This window comes from Pholcus phalangioides, unplaced genomic scaffold (assembly GCF_987345545.1).
Source record: "Pholcus phalangioides strain wild (caught in Gottingen) unplaced genomic scaffold, Ppha-v1.0 ptg000001l_1, whole genome shotgun sequence".
NCBI classification, from domain to species: domain Eukaryota; kingdom Metazoa; phylum Arthropoda; class Arachnida; order Araneae; family Pholcidae; genus Pholcus; species Pholcus phalangioides.
The window spans coordinates 17,428,156-17,452,482 of NW_028301594.1; the positions used below are offsets into that span (position 1 = coordinate 17,428,156).

At 36.0% G+C, this 24,327-nt stretch overlaps 1 protein-coding gene across 1 annotated transcript; it reads right to left on the reverse strand.

Annotated features, from left to right (window-relative positions):
• Positions 1-450: 450 nt before the first annotated feature.
• Positions 451-18,397, reverse strand: LOC149089993 (ribosomal RNA small subunit methyltransferase NEP1). The gene is made up of 6 exons (XM_089231795.1): positions 18,219-18,397; positions 15,926-16,027; positions 12,732-12,873; positions 8,552-8,610; positions 3,343-3,492; positions 451-599 (listed from the first exon to the last, which is right to left on the reverse strand). Exons 1-6 carry the CDS (start codon positions 18,357-18,359, stop codon positions 486-488), a joined length of 708 nt encoding a protein of 235 aa, XP_089087921.1. The 5' UTR covers positions 18,360-18,397; the 3' UTR covers positions 451-485.
• Between the last annotated feature and the right edge of the window lie 5,930 nt (positions 18,398-24,327).

The window sequence follows — 24,327 nt, forward strand, 5'->3', positions numbered from 1 at the left end:
CAGAGTGTCACAAATTTAACTTCTTCCCAAGAACTATTATCGACTGAAACAGCTTACCACCAAATACTGTAGATTGTACTACGATTTCCGATTTCTGAAAGTACCAAGCCCTTTGAGGCAATGCGCTTATATATTACCAAAAGTTCAACAAATCGCTCAAGTACAATGCATAAATTGGCCATGATACTTTCAGTGAGCTAATTCTGATAGAATGAACTCAATACTTTCTCATATGCTAATGTACTAACTTCAGACCATATTTGATTAAGCTTTCAAATTGTGAAGTTTTGAAAACACAAATTACTGGGTAATTTAACTTCATAGTAAGTTCTGTGATTTTTCCCCCTTCTGTAGATGTTTAATATACACCTATAGAATGTAAAAAAGTAACTAAAAGTAAATAAGAATTAAATTAACAAAACAAAACAAAAAAAAAACACCCAAACAAGATACACATTATGAATATTTAATTTACCATGTACATATTATAAAATACCCCAGACTTCTTCAAAAGCTGTACATAATTTTGAACATGCTAAGGCAGCTGAAAGAGGATATTCACTAATCGACACAGTCTCTTCCGTGTAATCAACTTTTGCCTAGATCAAAACAGAAAGAGAAAGTGAAAATCTTTCCATTTAATGCAGGGATGAAAATTGATGCGTAAAAAAAGAGAGAAGAAAAATGAATTAGAAGCTACACGCCAACTCACAATCCTATATCCAAAGTATTCAACAAGTTGTTAAACAGTCATCTGTCATGTAGACAATTAATTTCTCCTTTTTCCCTTTTTTAGAAGTTTAAAGGTAATTAAATATATTTCCCTGAATAAAATTTTTTTATGAATACATTGAAACTGACTACATGTTCTTAACTGTGTTTTTAAATCAACAATAAAAAAAATTATAATAATTTAAATAATTACACAGAAAATCGTCATGATGGCATATGCCATTGTAACCAGTTGACTGGTAAATTAAATAATTAACATCCACTGTCTGATAATTAAAAAAACAACAGCAATGAAGTAGAAAATGAGCAGATATGTCATATTAGGAGTTAGAGTAAGAGGGTGGCCAACATTTTCCTAGGCCATGTCACTATCAAGACATACTTTACTAGCATCATTCTCCAAGTTTTTATACAGAGAACCTGCATAGTGCTATTACAGGACAGAATCATTCCTTTTTTAAAAAATATAATGTCCTGTTTGCTTTCCGAAAAACTTGCCATTTTCTCACTTTTTTGCTCAATAAAATCAATAAATGTAATAAAATCTACATTAATCATTTCAGCCCTTATATTTGAGATTAAACAAAATGAGAAAATCATATATTAAATAAAATAATTTTAAATTTCTCTGGCAGATGTGATGTACAACCAAATATTTATAAGCACGACCTACTTTTCTAAGTCCATGTGTGTGCTATAAAATTCATAGTAAAATATGATGAAAATGTGAGGAATAATTTTGGCCAAGTTCTGTATCGATGTTTTTATTGTTTAAAATTGTTGACAGACTATAGTGACAGTTAGAAGAATTATTTGATAGCTTAAATATTACCAGGATTCATTCAAATTTCATACGTGTTTTACTGAATTTTGTAGGGAAAATATGCTGTTAAAATTTTTTGTGAGATGGTGGGTTCCAATAACTGAACTAAATCAAGCAAATTTGGTTTAGTCCAGTCATTAAATTAGTTACTAATTTACTTAGGAGGGAAAAGCTACAGTTTAAAACAAGGAAGGGGGGGGGGAATCTTAATGTTTTGCATTCTCTATACCATATGGCGACACAATAATAGTGCACACAACATAAGAGCCACTGAATTATTTTCAGAATAACATTTAGTACATGATATAAAAACGATAAGTTAATTGCTTTCCTTAACCAAAGCTCATATCTACCTGAAATCTTCCCATGGACTCCCCGGTTTAAAAGGGTGCACACACAAAAGAATATTTATTTTATAAACAACTATAGCTATAATACTCAGCACTGTCCAGGTATTCCTCCATGTACTGGCATCATCAAAGAAATGACAAACCATTGTAAAGGTATATGTATGTCTGAAACTCATAGTTAGGGAAATAGTAACCAAAGTAAACATTCCAAAAGTCATTTGACCATTTTTGTTGCACCACAGTCATTTTGTGCACATGAGGGCTAACTAGACCGAGACCTACAATTTATTGCCAATTCCAAATGGCAACCTTGTTTTTATACTCACCGAGAGGTTAGTGCACTAACCCCTCGATGTGGGGACTCCCTGCAGTGGCAATATTTTTTTGGCGGCCATATCACCATTTCTGTTGTACCCGTGTCAGGAAAGTTTCTGACAAGGACGAACTGGGTATCGAACTAATGACACCTCTAAATTGTGTCCTTTGGTACTTTAGGTGAGTATCTTACTGACCTAAGCTACCACACCCTCCAAAAATCATTGGTGAGATCCAGGAACCATTGTTGCATGACAGTTTTTTGACCATTTCAGGCATTTGCATAGCTCTGACGAACTTTTAAAGTAGCCTATAATTTAAGTCAGAGAACATACGCACAGAAAATCATATATATATGTGCATACTATGTTTCAGTGAAAGATGGATAAAATAAATGTAGTTCATGCTTATCACAACAAAAAGATGCTAAGGTAAATTTAAAGTACAGTTCATTAGTGTATCAAATAATGTCTCATAAATTTAATTTGTCTGAAGAAAACTAATGCTTTTGCTAATAGTAAGATGTGACAGATTAATTTGATTATTGGGGTCATTCAAGTATTACATCAGCAAATTTTTAGTCATTTTTGACTCCCTCCCCACCTCTTGTCAGCAAACTTTCGTCAGCAGCTTAGAATATTTCATATCTTCAAAAAAAAGTGATTGATGATGTAAGCAACCTCCAAACCCCCCCCCCCCCCCGTCATCAAAAGTCAGCACAAATTAGAAAAAACCCCTCCCTCCCCTCGATGATGACATAATACTTGAATGACTCCATTAGTAATAGCATTACAATTATTTTTCCACACACACAATATTTATTAAAGATATAAATCATTTAAAAAGACCAAAATTTCAATTATTTATAAATTATCCTCAATTTCATTTTCAATTTAAAGCAGAAAAATGTCATTTTTATTTATCATTGTTATGAATTTGAAGCAAAGACAAAAATTTAGCCACAAAATTCATTCAGTATTCTGCCACAAAATTAACTATGATGATGGAAAAGAGTTTGAGGATAACCAAAAACCCCCATGATTTGAAAAGTTGTCATCTAAAATATGTTATACAAACGAGAGAGAAAGGTTTCCAGAACTGAAAATTTCCATCTCACATTACCTGTCCATGGGCCATCGCTCCTACAACAATAACTATGGGATCTGCGCTTGGAACCAATTCTCTCGGATGTGTAACTTTATCTGCATGATATGACGTCCCAATTTTTCGACATCCAACAGGTAAATGATCTGTGACTGGATTTTTGATGACCTGTAATGATGAAATACATAATACATATATCTTCCATGAAAATTATGAAGTTTAGTTTTATGCAAAAGGTCACTCAGTATAACACACAGAGGGTTAAAAGACCCTAGAAGACAAGATATAGAGTAATTTTAGCTGAACACTGCTTTTCAAAAGTTATGCATGTGGTAGTAAATTTCACAAAACTCGAATGACTCCAAATTTCACATAAGCAAAGTAAATTGTTAAAGTTGTCCCTTCATGCACATGAAAAACAGTTAACATATGTTTAAGGTTCCGACTACCTTTCTTGTCACTTTTCTTTAAAATGGTTCTGGAGTGAACTTTAAATACATTTTCTGATAGAAAGTGTCTCGAAATGGTCAAAACAGTGACAAATTTTGGTCTATCTGTTATATTTTCTATGAAAAAGTCATTTCTATGTCAAATTTTAGGCAAAATTCATGTGATATTCGAAACACGATTGCAAAAAAAATTATCAATGAAAAGCTTTGTGATTTTCACAGTGCATTTAGCTAGTAATGTTGCAGGTTATGAACTAAAATTTAAAGGATTGCATGATATGTTCATAAGTTACACCAAAATATGTTTAAGTACGTGTGAATTTTTTGAAATTTCATCCTACATTTTGTCTATAAAACACTGTAATTCAAAAAATATATGTGATAGACCTTAGATTTTGGTTCATAACCTCAACAATATATAGTAAAATATCACATTAAAATTTCATAAGGATGCAATGCATCAATTTTTACACATCATGTCACAAAGGCAAGTAAAATGTCACAAATAGCATTCATCATAAAACACATTTAAAGTCTTTATTCGCGTATTACTTGTATTTAAAAACGCAACACTAAAGTGAACGTAACTTTGATTCTAAGCATCATATAAATAAAACAAGGCCAATTTTGGAATCACAACAAATACGGCTTTTATAAAAAATAAAAAAATGAAAATCCATATTTTTTCTTCCAAAAGGACGTTTTCAACGTAGTCGGATACCTTAAGTATGTTTTTACTATGTGACTGCCCATTAAAAGCATCTGCCATAGGAGTAAGAAAAAATGGGGTTTTGTATCCCACACAAACAAGCCAAGGAAATTAAAGTTGTGTCTCTGGTATATTGGTTAGGGCACTTGCCTGGTATGCAAGAACAGTGTTTCTCAACCCTTTTAAGCCTGACTCCCTTGGGGACCATATATTTTTGTGTGGCTTCCTTGTCTTATCCAGAACCCCCTCCCCAATCCTAACCTAAAAGCAAGACCCTTTCTGCTTATCAAATTGAATTTAATCAAAACTAAATTCATAATGAACAGAAATTTTATAAACAAGATTGATCTCTGGAAACATGGGCCAAGCATGGATCAAGAAGGTGAGTGATTATCCATCCCGAGAGCAGAGTAATATAGGTCTGTGTGAAATACAGTGAACATCCCAGCAGATGTACTGGCACATCACCCTTGGCTAAAGCTCAGTAAGCTTCCTTCTTGTGGGGATTATATGCATGGCCATCTCAACATAATGGGTCAATGGGCAAAGTGATGATTTAGGTCCCCATATTGAGCTGGAAATAACAGACATTTACATACTTACATTTGAAAATCATAGTACCAGATCTCATTGTGTAGGACCCCTTTGGATATAAGGTCTCCCAAAGCAGAATATGCAGAAATCTCCAACACACATTAGCAGAACAATCAGTGCTACTACTGCAGACCAATCTGGAAGAATTTTAATAAAAGTGTAGTGAAGAAACATTATTATGGGAATTTTTACTGCAGGACATTTCCAGTCAGCTGAGGGCTCATTGCAGAACAATGCAAAATATTCTGCTTTAGGGATGAAGTTCTAGATCATGCTCACAGGAGTTCGTGGGTTGAGATGATCTTGGTCCTATGGACAGCTCTGCTAGCTTCTAAAAGTAGTCACAATCTTTTTCCATCATATTTCACTAGAAAGCTTTATTTCTTCCATGGACATGGAAGTTCTCTATGGCCACCTCCACCACTTATTGTGGCTCTTTTTTTCATCTGATTTTCACCCACGGCCCATTTAGAATACCCCAGGACCTAAAGGGGGCCATATGACTTCAGGTTGAGAAACCACTGTACAAGAGGACCCAGGTCCGATTCCCAGAAGAGACAAATAATTTTTCATTCCAAAAAATTTGTTTCCATATAACATCCATAAAATCCAATTTTTCAGCCAAGAGAAATAAACTGATATACCAAGAGAATGACACTTCAACATAGATGTGTCATTCTCTGAATTCAACATCAGCCACACATTGAAGCTTAATTTTTTTTTAATCACTTGATTTGGAGCAGCAGAAAACAGTAACTGTCATTTCCACAGCCTCCTTAAGATCACTTTAAATTTATATTTATTTTTAACAGTGAAACTGCCTGATTCATTAGTTTCTGCCAACACGGGTGAGTCTAAATATATTCCTGCCATCTAGAACTAATTTTGAGGTATCTGTGAGCATTTCATTTAGCTTGGTAGACTTTTTTTTTAAAGTGCTGTTTGGTGTGTGTATGTGTGTGTCCCCACAGGTGAGGTAGGCACTGACGAGAATAGAACAGATTGGCAAAGAATGAATGAGCAAGAAAGAATCTTTAAAGAATGTCCAAATAGTTGTGTAGCTTTTGGATACAATCCAAGTAATATCTTTGCTTTTAGCATTGTCATCTATCAGTAATAATCCATTTGTGGGTGACTATTATTTTCCAGCAAAAGAAAATCTGGACCAATTACCATCATGTAGGGACCCACAAATGGCTCAAAGACTCAATACCAATATATTTCCAGGGCTCCCACTCAAAAAATTAGAAAAAGTAGGAAAAAGCAGGACTAAAAATGTAAGATGGGGAGGGTACCCCCCTTAGGCAGCATAATCATAACATTGAAAAAAAAAAAAATTCCTAAAAAAATTTTTTTATACAAAACAATTTCATTAATATCCCCCCCCCCCATAGCACTATTTCAGTATCCAATAAGATTGACTCAAATCAAAGCAAAATAACAGAAGTGACAGCTATAAAAACAATTTTTGGCCAAAACAGCAAAATTAAAAACCCTGTAATTCTTTTCTGTTTGCCCCACAATATAACTTACTTTTTTTGGAGCCTTCTACAGTCCAATCTGTCAACTCTGACAATACACAACAAATAATGAAGGCATATAAGATTTTTAAGAATGCCGCTCCTTCGAGACCGCATTCAAAAGCACAGTGCAAAATGTTTAAATTACAAGCTTTGACGTAATTATGTAAATAAGTCAAGGTGAACCAGATGGTTTTACTGCATTGCCATCCCTTTTTTAAAGGAATTTGTTTACATTTTACTGTTCAATACCAGTGTAATCGTTTTTGGAAAATGAAGCACTTCCGTTTCTAGCTCTTTCCTGAGTATTGTATACATTGTTTATGCCTCTGCATGCCCCTAAAAATACAGAAGACAGTGGAATGCTATTGGGTAGCATCAAAATCACAAAACCTAGAATAGGCCGAATATAGCAGTATTCAACTGCTTTGTAATGTAAACTGTTGTTTCACCTATACACAAAATGTGCACCGTAATTTTGAATGATGACTGCTAGTTACTGTCCAAGACCATGAGAAGCATAGTAAATACAAAATCATTTTTTGCATCCAGACAGTTTTTGATGACTACTCTACTTGTTGAATCCTCAAACTAAGCAAATGAAAAATTAATAAACCAAATGGTCCACATATGTCCCCCCCCCCCCAAATAACCTTGAAAACTATACAATTCCTGCTTTGGCAGAATCATTTATTGTAATCTATAACATTTGTACTATTTTGCAACATATTGATCATTCCCTGCTCAATTAAAACCAATTACACAAATTTTGTAGATAGGATTTGTTAAAAAAAAAGTAGGAAAAGTAGGGCAAAAACTAGAAAGCAGCACAAAAACAAAAAAGTAAGACAAGTGAGGAGCCCTGTATTTCTGATATTATATTACTCCTCCATGAACATGTGCAGGTTCATGTGACAAGAAAGCTCACCAACAAGGCTAAATGAAAACTGTTCACCAAAATTATTGGTTTGATTGTATGTTCTATTGTCACAGACACTCAAATGCTAATTGTCTTAGTTTAGAGCAAATTCTGACATGAAAGAAGTGAAATAAATTATGAAGGGTACATTTGACCATTGCATTGCTCTTCGAGTTGCTTTCCACTATTTTAATAATGCTTATCTAAGCTTAGTTGAAGAGATAAAACTTTTCATACCAGATCATAGAAACTTTGACATGTATTTTGGTCTTACAATACTGGTGTAAGACCATTTTCTGGATATTATGCCAAAATGAGCTTGAAAAAAAAAGTAATCTAGTCTCCGCCAGGACTCGAACCCAAGTCCTCTTGCAACCGGGCAAGTGCACTACCATATACACCACTAGAAACACAACCTTGTCTTTCTTATGCCATGCAATGTGGCGTGAAGTGCTGAAGTGTAGGCATTAGTAGCCTCCCTCAACTTTGACTAATGGTCCCCAGGTGAGACGGCTTTTTCTCAGCCCAATACATGAAGGAAACTGGTCCTTTTCTGAAGTTAAGGGAGGCTACTAATGTTACAGTGAGTGAAATAAGGAAAGCGGGTCATGTCTCCAGTGTTGTATATGATAGCATTTTCCCAGTTTGCAAGAGGACCTATGTTTGAATCCTGCAGAGACTAGATGAGTTTTCTTTCCGGGTTCAGCTCACATAATATCCAGAAAAGGATCCATTTCCTTGATGTATTGGGCTGAGAAAAAGTCATCTCACTTTTTATACTGAATATTATTCTGGAAAGGGGTCTGTAGCCTTCATTTCAATGGCACGAGGTATCCATTGACCACAAAAAGAGAAGAACTCCTGGTTTAGAACATACTAACACATGAATTTTGAGACTGAAAAACCCAGGATATCTAAATTAAAGCCTACTAATTCTCTGCAGCACAGTGCTATATGACGAATATCATGAGCTGTGAGAGAGAGCTCATAAGTTGTAGTCTGCAAGTTTGGTGAATCACAGAAAATATGCACTTACCTTCATTAGCCTATGATGACCTTCAGTGGCACGAATACCCAACTTGAAAAGCAACTGGACTGTTAAATTAAGAAAAAAGAAGTGAATCATTATGTAATTTTAAATGATCTTCTAAAATTAGTTCGAATATTGGAAGAAAAAAATACTTGAATAGAAATATTTCAAAAAATATGAAATAACTGTTCAGCGAACAACCATGTCAGGAATAATTAACAGCTGTTTTCCCACCATTGGCAAAACAAAATTACTATTACAAAATAAATATTTGTAAAACCTGTCTCCAATGGAACCCTGTCTTTAATGAAAAAAATTGTGGTCCCATGATTGGAACCTGTCAAAGATCAGGTTCCGTCAGGAAAATCATCAAATTTTACAGTGGTAGGGGCAGCGAAATCATGTTATCCCCCCCTCCCCCTACCAAAAACATCCTAGTTACGACCATGGTGTTGAGGATTACATAAATATAGATGGCAATGTACAAACTGAACCTGATACTACAGATATTGACACCTTCATTGAAAATTTCATAGAAAGTAAAAGAACGTAAATACAGCCATTTCAGATAAAGAACAATGTGGGGTGAAGTTTCATACAGATGCTGTGGAAACCTAAATATTTAGTAATTATAGAGTAAATAATGTACATTACTTTATTTTATGTGCATTCAAATTAACTATTTTATTTTCAAGTGATTTATTTTTATTATACTCTACTTCAATTACATACGAGATCATTACATAATTTTACACATTATGTCAATTGAACCTCCTTTAAGCGAAAACCTGTGTTCAATGGAAAAAAATCTCTATTCCTTGCGATTCCATTGAAGACAGGTTTTACTGTATTTGCAAAACAAAATTATCTAAAAATAAATAAAAGTCATATTTTCCACGGTTCATACTCATTTTTGTAAAAAATTTCCCTGACTTTTCAGGTTTTCCAGTCAAATTTTTAAAAACAACCAGGTAGTTTTTAATCAAAAATTTAATACAAATTAGTTACAATTAATTAAAAAATAATTATATTAATTATTACTATTATCATTATAACACCATAATCATAGTTTATTAGTTATATCATTTTTTTTACACATTTATGCTTTTCAAGTACACCTGAAGGAAAAAAATGGAACACAATCAAGAAATGTAAAAGATTTCCCTTTTCTGCAATATCACTCTCGAATCATTGCCTGAAAAATTTCTCCAACATCCTCAAATTATTGTAGGATGAATGGAGCATCACAAATTTCAATACTCCACAAGATTTAAGCCTTCACTGTTGTTTCCTTTGTAACATAATTAGTCAAAGATGTAGTTGGTTTCGCTGTATCACTATTCCTTGTAGTAGTATAATGCACTACACACTATTCTGACATTATGTGGTCCCAAGTCACATCAGAGTAGTGTGTAGCAGCCTTTACACTCTATTTTCATTAGCGCTGGAACCGAAAAGTTTATTAATCAGGGGTTGTTTACAAAACTACAAAACTCCTCTGATTTCACATATCTGGCATGGCTCTAAATAACTTTTATGTCCACGTAGCTCAAATTGAACATTTTTCTGCAAAGCCGGCACTGCTTTATATAGGTCATTTTTGATTGCTTGGATCCAATCAGCCTACTGAAGATTCAGGTATTTACCCACCCATTCTAGATTGGAAACAGTTTTCTTACCACTCATTGTCTTCAAAATACCCACTGCATTGGCATTGCTTATTGAAACTAACTTACAAAATTATCAGAACTGAGCTTTCCTGATATTTTTCCTCATGGCTTTCTACAATAAGTTTTTGGAAACACTTTGTTGTAGTTACGATAAGGTCGCAGCAATACACTCTCCCACACAGACTTACAAAATCCTAGTTTCTCCTTGACAGTTTTTACAGTATTTTGAGTTCCATTGCAAGATTTACAACTTTATGATGTTATCAGATCACAATTCACTTTCTCAATTTCCCTTTCGAGGGAAAAAAATTTTTACTTTATTATTTTTTGCTTTTGATCAGATTACAATCACAGTGATTTTCCAGCTCCATTGTCAGAAACTTCCAGGTTTTAGAACAAAAATAGGCTATTTTCCCTGATTTCTTTAGCAAAAAAATTTTTCCTGGCAATTTCATGTTTTTTCTCCCTCTATTGCTTCAATAAAACACAACCTATTAGACACAACATAGCACTAGTAGTTTAATCTCAACTATCACCCAAAATTATTGGAACTTCAACATGTAAGGTAACAGATGGCTTAAATCAGTGTTTTCTAAAGTGGGTAATGACATAGTCTGGGAAGGGGGGGGGGGGGGTAAAAGATGAGTATCACATAGGACCCTATGGGTTGGCTTGAGTTGGGGACAATGGGGAAAAAAAAATTCTGACAGGGGCAATGGAACAGAAAAGTTTTGGCATCTCTGACTTGGCAAATAAAAAATACTTAGGAATCAGCCAAATTTTTTAGGAATATAAAGCATGGTTTTTTTGCTCAAGAAAAACAGTTCTAAATAAGGTTTTTTGAGACTCGATAGCTCTTTATTCATGTTGAAATACAGGGTGATTGATTATAATTAAAGTTCAAATACTCTGAGTAGTTTTTCTTTAAAATCTGCTTATTCGAATACAACCAATTTTTTAGGATATATTAATGAGACCACGGGAGACAGATTTATCGAATTAAAAAAATAGTTGAGTTTTCGACCACCACGTGAAAAAAGTGGTGCGTTTAATTGAGCTCTACATTTTTCCCATGGTCCATACAACATGTATACGAAGTTTCAATGGATACATCTATCAGAACGGGCATTGCATAGGTCTGAATAGTTTCAGTATACTGACACCGCTCAGACCAATGTAGCACTTGTCAGTACACTGACACTACTCTGACATATGTAGTGTCCCTTTTGGAGGACATACTCTATTGAAACTTGGTATATATGCTACATGGTCCATCGGAGGAATAAGGAAAATGTAATAAAAAAAGCTCACTTTTCACCTGGTGGTCAAAAAATTTAAATTTTATAAATCTCTTTCCCCCCAGGTCTCATTAAGGTATCCTAAAAATTTGGCTGTATTCTCAAAAACACAGTTTTTGGGGAAAAACTACTCGGAGTATGGGAACTTTAATTATAATCACCATGTATATACTGTAAAGAATCAGAAAATTCAGCCTCATCCTTAAGCTTCATTTTTTGCACCATTATTTTGAATGATGAATGTTAGTTACTGTAAAATGAATAGTCCAAAACCATGAACTAGTAAATGCAAAATTTTTTTCTTTCCAGACAGAGGCTTTTAATGACTACTCAAAACATTGACACAAAATGAAGAGTTTTTGAACCCTCAAACTGAGCGAAAGAAAGACTAATAAACCAAATGGTCTACATATACCTCCACCCCAATAACCTGGAGAAAAAAAGATACAACTTCTGCTTTGGCAGAATCATTAATTGCAGTCTACTACATTTGTATATTTGCCAATATTTTCATGATTCTTTTTTTATTTAAAAAAAGTTACAAAAATTTTGTTGACAAGATTTGATAAAATAAGTAGGGAAAATATGACAAAACCTAGAAAGTAGGACAAAAGTGAGATGTTTTATAAAAATGTAGGAAAAGTAGGACAAGAAGGAGCCCTGCACCAATATTGACAGCTTGCCTCTGACATACTGATTTAATATTTCATTCACACCCATGTGAATATCATTATTTATGGCGTGTGAATAATTTTCATTTTAATTATAATTAAATTTTTAAGTCTATCTGAGGATCACCTCTAGTCTGTGGACTATGAGTTGAAAAACGCTGCTTCACAAGTACATTTCTCTCATTAAAATCGAGCATTTATCATGTATTGATTTGATTGCAATGAATATTGAGAATATTACAAATGTTTTTCATGTTCCCACGTGACTTCATTATATCCGAGTTCGACTGTATATATATAATGAGTCTCTAAGTAGCCGATGGCACCTCAGATTTGTCAAGCCCTAGCTTACATGCAGAAGTAAATAGAAGGATATTTTTTTAATAAAACATGATCAACAGAAATAATTTAATATATTAATTTAAACAAATTATTTCAGCTTATTTACGCACATATTTTGAGTATTATTCACACCACTTATGAGTAAATACATGTAAAAACCACAAACAGAAAATCCAACTAACAGAGAGAAATGTAATTTACTAACCCATGAGGCCGGAAAATCGCTTGAACGTTCTTGGTATCCTGGTCTGAGGATTGATTTCAATAAGAACTCCCTTTTCTGTATGTACATATACTTGAAGTAGCCCTGCTCTGTTGAGAGGACTATCAAATAGCATGAGGAGACACTAGAAAAATTCAAAATTAACAGTTATATACGAGTACATTCAATGAATATAGGATTGAGTTTAGCAATCAAGAGATTAAAGTATAGAAGAGTAGATAAACTTTGTCTAATAATACTCAGAAAATCACTAATGAATAAGCAAATACAAGGAAAATACAAAACTTTGAACACATTTTGACACTTTGTAGGTGTTGTCTAAAAATAAAAATACCGTGCTTAGGATCCAACTTGGATTGTTACCAAATCTAAACTCTTGGTTGCTTAGTATGTCTTCTGTGATGCCCTGATTGACTGTTTGTGAAATCAGGGTGTTGCAGAAGACTTACATGCAGGTGGTCAGCTTCATTCTGGTCATGATATTTGACTTGGAGAGATGCATATTTTTCTTTCTGCTGAGCAACTAGGAGTTAAGATTTGGTAACCAATCCAGTTAGAGTGACATTTTTATCCTCTGAAGATGACACCCATAGCGTGTCAAAATGCATTATGGATTTTTCCTTGTATTTGCCTTATTTATTGGTGATTTTCTAAGTAAGATTTACCAACTTCACACACATTTATTATATGATCACCAGATATAAAGTATTTATTTTTGAAAGACAATATGACTTATATTTATCTCCAAGATATTGGCAGCAAAGAACAACATAAAGAGGTCATATAGGTCAGTTCCATTGAAATATCTGAAGCAAAATATAATGGAAGTGTTGTGGATCCAATTAATAATGAACCTCCAAATACATCAAACAAAATTTTTATTCTCATCCAAAGTTCCCTCTATTTTTTTTATTATAAGCGTGGATCTATTTTTTTTACGTGTGGACCTGCTGTTTGTTTGGTTTTTTGTGCACAGAATGACATTTTCTCATATATGCACCCCCAATAGTACATTCGGTGCATTTCATGTCAGTGGAAATATTTTCACTATGAGCAGTCGAGTGATGGCACAGTTTTAAAGAAACATTGGTCCCGTCCCATAGAATGTTCTTTCAATAAATCTGATTGAAACAGTAAACATCTAGATACAGTAAACAAAATTTTTGGTCCCCTCTACGGGGGACAAAATGGACGGGGGGGGGGGGGTAACTTTAAATAGCTACACTAACATAAGTAAAATTTCACAAGTAAACAATAATACAAAAAAAATAAAAAAAAATTCAAAAAATATATATATAATTGAAGCTTTTGGCCAAACAGTCTATGTTACATTTTTGCGAAATCGGTTTTTTGACTAGATATCCTTCAATGTAGATTCTATTATACATTCTTAAATTAAGGTCCTGCAGAAACCAACAGATGTAGTTGCTACGCACCTTTACACAGCTGCAATCCATGCAAAAAAGTGTTTCCCTAATTCAGCCAAGACTTCTATTGTGTATCCTCTTAAGTTTGAAAAAATGGCATAGACCGTTTTGTTTGGCTAAAAGCTTCAATTACCCTCTCAGCAAGAAATTGTACTCCACCCATCACTTTCATTTCCTTTAATATGACACAAAAACATATGTCATGACATGTGCAGCTTTCTATAGTGAGAGAAACTTTTTTTCTGGGGGAAAAATCTTTTTGTATCATTTACACTGAGTATATATTTCTTTCTCTATTTTTCTCGCTCCTTCTTCTTATGTAATGTTGATGTTGAATACGAGCTGACTCCGCTTACTGCAGTTGATAGGTTGTGGGGAGAAATGAAAACATGACTTATTGTAAAAACAGCTTCATTGAATTTTTAGCAGACAAAATATCTTGGAGTGACCAAAATAAAGCAGAACAAGTTTGACGAGATATCTCGGGATTGCCCCTGAAACATGTCAAACTAATGGAGGTGAAATTCAAAAAGACAAATTATTGTAATTTAAGCACATTTAATTATTAAATTAGACTATTTTATATTTGATTTTATTAAATTGAATTTAAATTTTAATTAGCAATTTAAAATCCTATGAAACATAAAAATTCATACTGGCTTATGGAGATTTCTCCTTATAACGAACGCATAACATAAATATGGATTGATTCGAATGAGAATATTTAGAAAATAAATTAGTCGTACACTGTATCATGGAAACGGACACATACACGATACTCCTATAAATTAAACTAGTTACATATAAAGTGTATACAAGATTATTTTCTGCCAAAAAATACAGGGATTTTTGACCGTCTCTCTTTTTCCTGCTGTTGTGGAAAAAGTCATTAATGTTTTGCAAGCAGGTAAATGAATCTGCTAAATTCTTTTGCTAAACGCTACATTCTATTGTTAAATGCTAAAAGCTATTGCTAAACTTTGAATCATATCACTAAATGCTATGTTTTAAATTTTTCTCATTCCCGAAAATTTGGACGGAAGATCTTTAACACTAAAATACGGAAAGAGTGCTGGGGGCTGGGTAAAAACTTCAACTTAAATATTCCAGAAGTTATCGAATTTTGACTTATCATGAATAGACTGTAATGCTATTAACTTATTCTCTCATGGATGCATCTTTTTTTTTCCTTGTTCCCTTGCACCAACGTATAAGCGACAAATCACTGTAATAATATTCACCTCATTTATTTTCTTTAAAAACTGATTTTTGTGAAAAAAAAAAGGATTTTCTTTGTTTTTTTGCAAATTCGAACACAGCATCAACAGGAATACACTACATGGGCTTGACAGATGCCAGTAAGGCGGTGGTTCTCAAACTTTCGTCACCAGCAGCACCTCCCTTTTACCCAATTCAAGATTCATCTGTGGAATTCACCTCACCCAGAATAGTTTAGTATATATTTTCCACTTATAAAAAAACTGCATCAAAGCATAAATAGGCACACAAATCAATATCTTGAGCTCACTGCAATGAACATTTTGAGAAACACTGCAGTACAGTTAGGCCACTATACACTGGATTGACATCAGTAGAAAAGTCTTCATTTACAACCAACTACACTTTCTATGATAAGCGTTTCAGAAACATAAGTCGAGTAGCTGCTATATTAGGTAAAGAATATAGCAATACAAATAAAACCATACAATCAACTAGCAAGATAATACAGAAGAGAAAAAAAATCCATACTTGATGTACGATATCGGGTCTGTGTAACGAAGGATCTTTGCTGTATTTCTTCATCTGGCCCAAATGGTCATCACAGTTCAGGAGAGCAAATGCCTTTCCAGTCTATAGAAATTAATTAGGAGTAGAAATTAACTGAGTCTATGGAAATGTTTTTTTTCATTATTAACACAGAACATAACAATATCATGTATACAGTAAAACCTTGTTTAACCGTCAGTTTCTGTTATCCGTCATCGTCTAAAAAAAATACTGAAAAAACTGCCAAAGATTTTAAAGTCCAAAAAGATAGGATCACTGCTATGGTCTGTGCAAATGCCACCAGCAATCATAGCAACCCTTGCTTATAATTGGTAAATCCAAAAAAACATGTGATTTCAAAAATTTAAATACGAACACATTACCTATGAACTATTATGCCCAATAAAGTGCTTGGATGGACCAAACAATTTTTTCAGAATGGTTCCACAGAGTTTCATGCCTCCAGTTAGAGCTCATATGGCCGAAAACCAATTGCTGCAGGAAGCACTGCTGTTAATGGACAATGCCCCCCACACACCCTCAAAAGTGATTATGAAAAAATAACATGCCTTGTTCCCCTGGCGAATACAACTCCACTTATCCAGCCTATGGACCAGGGCGCAATTGAAAATATAAAGTGACGTCACAGAAAAGCTTTTATCGAAGGCTTGCTTTCATCTGATGATATGACTCTCACAGAATTTTGGAAGAGATACAACATAAAGGACTGCTATTTTCGATGAGGTTCCGGGTTCGAACTCCACCGGCACCACAGTGGTGGTCGGCTGACGTTGGTTTTCAACTTCAAGGCGCGAATGCGAGCCGATCTCCCCGTTAAAAAGTCTCGCCACAGAGAGCAACAGGCCTACAACGTTACAAATATTCAATCATTACACTTCACTCACAATTAAGTATAGATGGCAGCACTGAAATATCAAACACAACACTAACTATACACTGAGACTGTTAGGTGCACTCACTTTGTTCCAGACTCTGCCACGAAGCTGGGCTGGAAGAGATCTCAGCAACAGGATAAGTCCGGTGGCAGAGCCCCTGGCATTCATTCATTCATTCATGCTATTTTCGATGTCGCCACTGCTTAGGCTGGCCTTATATTGATAGCTTTTATTCACTTTTAAAGGATTTCATTTTTATTTTCTTTCCACGCCCGCAGTGAAATCATGTTATTGTACATACATATTAAGAGATTTCTGATATCTGTCTATTCTGTTAATCACAGCCCTGGTCCGGACGGTGACGATTAATCAAGCTTTTACTACACACTGTGTTTGCAAACTGTTTCAATAATATAAAAAAGTAGCATTCCACCCAGACTGTCAAAAAAATGAAAACTTAAATTGTCCAATTCGGAAGTTCCAACAGCGAAGAAAAATTGACTAAAAAACAACTAATGAAATGAAAAATTTCATAATCCCGAAGATACAAATACGTCTGTATGGCTAGTACATGATAAATCCAACATGCTAGATGGCCACGGCGACCAAAAAAATTGGCGGCAATGTTTCCTCTGATTATTTCATCTGCGTGGACCAGAGGCAGATATGAGAGTTTTGCCCACAGCTTTTCTGGAGTATGTACCATATATAGCCTTTCTGGAGATGATACAAAGACTCAGTCCCCCTCCAGCACAGAACAATCATTTTTGGTGATATGCACCTCCATCTCTCCAGAAATTTTTGATGGAAACACCAGCCAGGATGGCATAATTTCCCAACATAAACATGTCCATCAGATATATCTTGACGATGACACAGCACCATCTCTAATGATCTCGGGTCGAAACTGGATATTTGCTTAAGTTAAAAAGATTTAATGGAAAATCTTTAAATTACCAAACACTTATTTAAATTGCGGGGGGGGGGGGGTGCACAGTTTGTTCTGTTCTCAGCTTGTTATTTAGTATGTACACAAAGTTTTAGGCGCTTTTTGAAAGTTTTAAAATTTAGTACTTGTTTTTTACTCGCCATGATGACCCAGCAACTGTAATTTGTCCAGGGTCGGTTCTGGACATTTTAATATTCAGCCAAATTCATACAAATAATATTCAGCACACACAATAATGTACAAACAACAGGGTTATTGATATCTAAGCCAAGATCACTGACGTCCCCCCCCCCCGAAACCTCACCAAGGTGACAAGCCACTGCCCTAGGGCTACACGCGAACTCAGGTAGGTACCACTGCTGTATATACAGACACGGTAAGATATCATTCATCCACGAGATACCTATAAACAAATAAAACAAATTGATACCTTGACAGTTTCCAAGTTGGCTTTTTCTAGAATTATAATCAATCTTTTATCTTGTTTACGGATATGAGCTGGAATCGATTTCTTCGATTCACCTTCGTCTTCAATATCGTCAACATCAGCTCGAGCACGTTTTAGCGCCATTTTAAAAATGAAAAAAAACGTGTAAATAAATAATAACTCTGGTCGGCTTTGACTGCTTAGAAGTATACAGAAAAAAAACTAGGCTGAAACTTTCATGTTGACCATATTTATCATTTTTCTATATCTTTCCGAGAAGTTCTGTCCTCAAGGTGAAAATGAATTCTGTGTGGATGTTTTATGAAAAATAATCAAATGTCTCCATTGAATGACGAAATATTATTCATGAAAACTGTGTAATTAAATCTTGCGATAGTATAAAAAAGACTTAACACCGCTGATCAGAGACGGAAACAGATAATGTGTTTGAAATACTGCACTCGTGCTGCAACCTAGCGTCAAATCTACACACTAAAGTATCTCATAAACTTGTCAATAGGTCACCAGTCCCATTTTGAAATATCTGGAAGTATTTAAGGCGCGAATTTCAAACACAAAATTTTATGTCCGCATTTTTCCCGGTTTCAAATGGTTTTTAATGGTTTTTTTAAAGGGACAAACATGTGGCTGTGCCTTATTCAAATGGTTCTAAAAAAATATCGACCATATCAATTAATTAATTATTTTTTAGGGCATTTTGACATACAATAAAGAATAGACACAAATCAATCCAATTTTTTTTTTTTAATAATCAGTTTTGGCTCAGGTTCAGTGACATCGGAGCCAGGGGTGCAGTGGGTGCTCGAGCACCCACGGTATTTCGTAGCACAACCAGAATTAATTAAGAAATCAAACTCTCGTCCTATATAAAAATCCAAGTCGAGCACCCACAGTTCTGAGAAACACTTCAGACACCTCTACTTAGGTGCCAATAGGTTAATTGATGTGTGGTAAGAGCTCCTAGAATCCTTTATAGGCGTCAATGGCGTACGTAGGAAAGTACAGGGGGTCTCTGTCCCCCCCCCCCCCGAAGAAAATGGAAAAAAATAGTATTTTTTTGTAAAAAAAAAATTAAATGTCAAAGGAAAATACTCTAAAAAGGTTCTTAAATATTCTAAAACCAGAGGTTCTCAAACACACATATCGCCCCGTAGAACTTTGAGGATCCTTTGATAGATTTCAGGGGATCCGTTATCTCAGATGAGATAAATATCTGCTAAATGTACTAGGTGAATATACTGTAGTCGCCCTACCCGTATTCACGGGTTCTGTATTCGCGGGTTTTCTCTCCTTTATTGGAATTTTTTTTTAAACACTCAGAAATCGTCATTCATGTGTTTTGTTTAAAAAATTTGAGTTTTGCATGTTTAGGATGGCTCGCTAATGACATTACTGTCATCACTAGAGCCGTGGCAGCTCCCAAGAGAGAAACAGTCACCTTGGGTTGGATTAACCTTTTGCCACAATGTGCGCTAAAAGACACAACCATTTCTACAGAGCCAATTGAAGAGACTATAAAAGACATTGTCACTTTAGCGAAACAGGTGGGTGGAGAAGGGTTCAATGATATGGATATAGAAGTCGAACAGCTAATTGATAGTAATTCAGAGGTATTGACCGAGGATCAATTAATACAGTTAGTTGACTGCTCCTGAAACTGAAGCGGTACCAGATGAAGAAGATCAAGATAAAGAAGTGGACGACACAAGTTCACCATGAGTGACATAGCGGAAGGGCTTCGTCCGTTCAAATCAGCAATAGATTGTTTTCATGGCATAAATCCCTCTATGGTACGCTCTTCGCATGTAGAAAAATTGGTAGGCGGAGCCTTGTCATCATATTCCAACGTACTTGATGATATGAAGAAGAAACGGCAAACAGAAATCACAGTGTTCTTTCAAGCCCCGTTCACATGTGTAAGATTGGGGGGTCGCTTTGGTGATAATTACCCTGGCATGACAACTTTTTTTCCCTCGTAGGGGAAAAAAGGTGGGAGAGAAGCTCATCAAAAAAAACCCATCTTTCTTGGGGTGGATTGGTGGTCGACACCGACCTTCTCTCCCATAATCCTTTGCGCCGTGAAAACTACTGTAAGCTCCTCCGTCAGCCATCTTGAATCAACCACTTCCGTTCAACCCATGTAACCAGTGACGACTTCCGGAAAGAAGAGGGGGATTGCCCGCATAAACTAAACGTCATGTGAATGGTTTGAAGCGAAAATCCACGTTACCGGGAACTTCCCGGGATGTTTTATTGCACATGTGAACGGAGCTTTAGAAAACATCACCAACAATCGCGCGCTGCCCCCCTCTTTTACATTCCCTTATACCTCTGCGTTACCCTGCTCTTCTCGTGCTGTTCAATAAACGCGATATATACAAGAAACAAAACTATGGTTACGATAATTCGCGGATTTCCCGTATTCGGGGTCACTCCCTGAACGTAACCCCCGAGAATACGGGGGGTCGACTGTACTGACTATTATTTTGTAAAAGGGTCCGTGAACTTCATCTTATTGGCAAAAAAGCGTCCGTGGAATACAGAAGGTTCAGAACCATCTTTGCTTTATATGTTATCTTAATCAATTTCTGTTAATTTAAAACGCTTTCTGAAGGTTAGTAACTCAAAATTTATCTGAAAGAGATTCCTCGTTCCCTTTTCTCAACCTGGTGCACTCACTCTATATGTCGATCCTGCGTACACTCCTAATAGGTGCCTTAACCCTTACAGCGGAAATCCCGAGATATCTCGTGGTCTTAAAATGCTCCCATTTTTGGTATTGAGGAGCCCAAATACGTATCAAGTTTTCTTTTCTTGATAACATTTTCTCACCCCCCCCCCCCACCCTGTCATGACAAACAACAAGCACAGTGGGTTGTCAGCTTTCGCTCAAAGTCTGACAACAGAAGGGGGGGGGGGGAAGCGATGTTTTTCCTCTCTCCTCCGAGGTAGTATAGGGTTGTTCAGGTTTCCTCAACCGCAGGACCGTGGCCCGGTACCCGACCCTGACATCATTCATATCGTTTTCTTTCCCCCCCCCCACCCCCCATTAATTTTCCTTTGGGGAGTTATTCAAGTATAACAGGTTATCCTCGTTATCTTCTATCTCCCTCCCCATTCATCGCAACCAGAGAGCGATATTGCCCACTTTGAGAAACACAGACCCAGGCCATAACAATAACTTTTCCCAACTAAAACAGAACCGCTAAAGAGAGCAAAAACAGAAAAAAAGACAAATACTGATCCGCTTTACTTCGCTCACAATAAATTGTTCTCATCGTCCGTTCAGTTTTATTTTTTTTGCGGCCTTTGCCCGGAGCATGGCGAAGTTCTCTTCGGCCGATAACCTTGTCCTTTACTACATTTATTGCAATTTTTAAAAGCTTTTATAGCCTTGTTAAGGGGGTTGTTCTACGAAGCACGGGCTGCCTGCTACTCTGCAGTACTTCCAGCCAGCTTGTGTGGTTTGCTGGAGGCACTTTGCAGTTTGTGCCGAACTTTCAAATCTTAGAAAAAAAACAATAATAATAATAAAAAAAATTTAATAAAATTTTAAAAAATAATAACACAAAAAGTTATTATCTTTCTCTCCGTGTCGTGTCAATTCAATCCAAACCGTAGAACAGCCCCTTTAAGCCTTTAAGGTTTTAAGCTCCACGCGCAGGAGACTTTTTTCTTTTTCTTTTGAGAGCGTTTTTTGCCAGAAGCGATTTGCCATTGGAATCAGTGTAAGGTACTTGCATCATATTTCCTTTATCTCTGAATGGAAGAGGTAATACTCCAGGCCCGTCATTTATGGGGGCATGGGGGAGGGGGGCAACGGCCCCCCTTCGGCTTTCTAAAATACACTAAAAATGGTATACAGGTGCGTAGCCAGAAATTTCGTTCGGGGGGGGGGGACCAAAGTGACAGAACAATGGATTTGGCCATCTTTTACCCTTTTTTCGGTCATTTTCTCACATTTCGGGGGGGGGGGGACCAAACCCTCAAGTCCCCCCCCTCGCTACGCCCTTGATGGTATATATATGTATATATATATACATTGAGTATATGTGCTTTGCCTCCCCCTGGAAAAAGTTTGCCCCCCCCCGGAAAAAGTTGAAATGACGGCCCTGTAACACTCCCTCTCTCTCCACTGTAAGAGCTGGGCCATGGTTAGAATAGCATCTGCCCTGCTTGGAGGCAACTTGGGTGTTTTTATTCTGGGAATTCAAAGGCGATTGGTCAAAGTGTACACGCGCAGATAGGTGTAAAAAAGGCTTTCATATCAATGAGAGATAGATATATGTTTCAAAGTGAAAAAAAATTTCCCCAGGAAAAAAGAAAAATTCCGGAAACCTGGAGAAGGAGGACAAAAGGGCCAATTTTCCAAAATATAGTAGGACGTTTGAAAGGACATCAAAAAAGGAGGACGTCTAGTAACCCTACATATAACAGGCATTCCTCAGAAATAAACTTCACGTTAAGCACACACCACGTACATGACATATTCCGACAGACATGCACTGATTCGAAACAGTCCCTCCAAGGACGCTTTACGATGTGCCTACATAGTTTAGTAGTATGATCGGCATTCGGGACTTTTATAGTCCAACGGTACACCACTTATTTACGCATGATAACAATTACTTTCACTCAATCTTCTCAGATCTTTCCTATATCTCAAGTGCGGATGTTTTCCCCCTCAGCTTATTGAGAAGATGTTAACATATGCGATAATGGTGTGTATGAAAACACTGTGCGCGGAACAGGGAGCACGTGTGACTGCCCACGCGCGCAGCCGAGAGGGAACATTGCTTACTGGTACGAAAAAGTTTGGGCAATCGGAGTTTCCTCCCCCTGCGATTAAATCGCAGCCCTCTGGTATAAGAGTCGGGTGCTCTACTCACCGGTTACTCGGGGTAAAAATTGATAATGCAAAACCTCCTTAAACATCAGAGGGCATTGAGATTTTGATTGCTCCATTCATTCACGTGACAACATTAGTATGAAAAATATACTCATTATTTTCATAAAATATATCAAGCATTAACTCGCCTTTCCATTAAAACTATGGGTTAAGGACCGAACAAAACCCCGAGAACGATTGAGAAACGCTCTTGAGCAAACAACGCAGATGATGAGTGTGTGTGTGTGTGTGTGTGTGTGTGTGTGTATACCGTTTTAAGGAAAGGCAAGAAATAAGAGGAACCGAATTCAAGGAAAAACTGGAGCAAACATTGAGTCGGAATTGATGGTCAATACTCCGAATCCATTGAGAACCATTATTTTCCGATATTTATTTATTTTTCCTTCTTTCATCGATTGGCCTTCAAAAATTGGAAGCCATATACAGGAGAATTTTTCAATTAACTCTTCCGATGCAGTTCTCCTTTATTTATTTTTTGTTCTGTGTGGATGTCGTAATGTAGGTTCCCGGATTATTATAAGACATAAACACTATAATGATTGGAATGAAATCTTTTTTTTTTTTTTAGGTTAAATGAAAACTCGTGAATGATTCGATTCCATGTTTTCAATTTTCGGTGTTGAAATGTGCTTGATGTTGTTGTAGTTGTTGGAACCTCCTGTTTATGAGATGAATGAAAAGAAAAGGAAACTTGATAAGATTTTAAAAGCAAGAAGAGGAATTCAAACATTTCGCCAGCCTCTCGGTGAGAGCATAGTTTTAGTTTCATCCTTCTCCGATTCTTCTTCAAGTCAAAATAGCGATGTTTCATCCTCATTTTGATAAAAAGTAATGCCTCGTTCTGATCCTCCTTTTCTTTCTCTCAGTCGTCTTCTTTTCAGTTCTATTCCCTTCAAGCCGAAGAATAGAGGACTTCATAACTTGAAATTTAGATATTCCTGTGTCGGGGTCTGATTCAAAAGCCGATGACGATTCGCGAGCACCGTGATGCTCTTTAAAGTACTAAGAGTGTGCTCTCAATGTTCCCGATTCTATACCAGCGAGATTGATACCCGTTTCACACATTCCTTAATCATTTATGTTGGCCATAGTTTAAGCATTGACCATAGACCATGTTCAACTCATGGGTCCATGGGCCAAATGTGGCTCTTGGAGTTGTATCGGATTGATATATCATTTCAT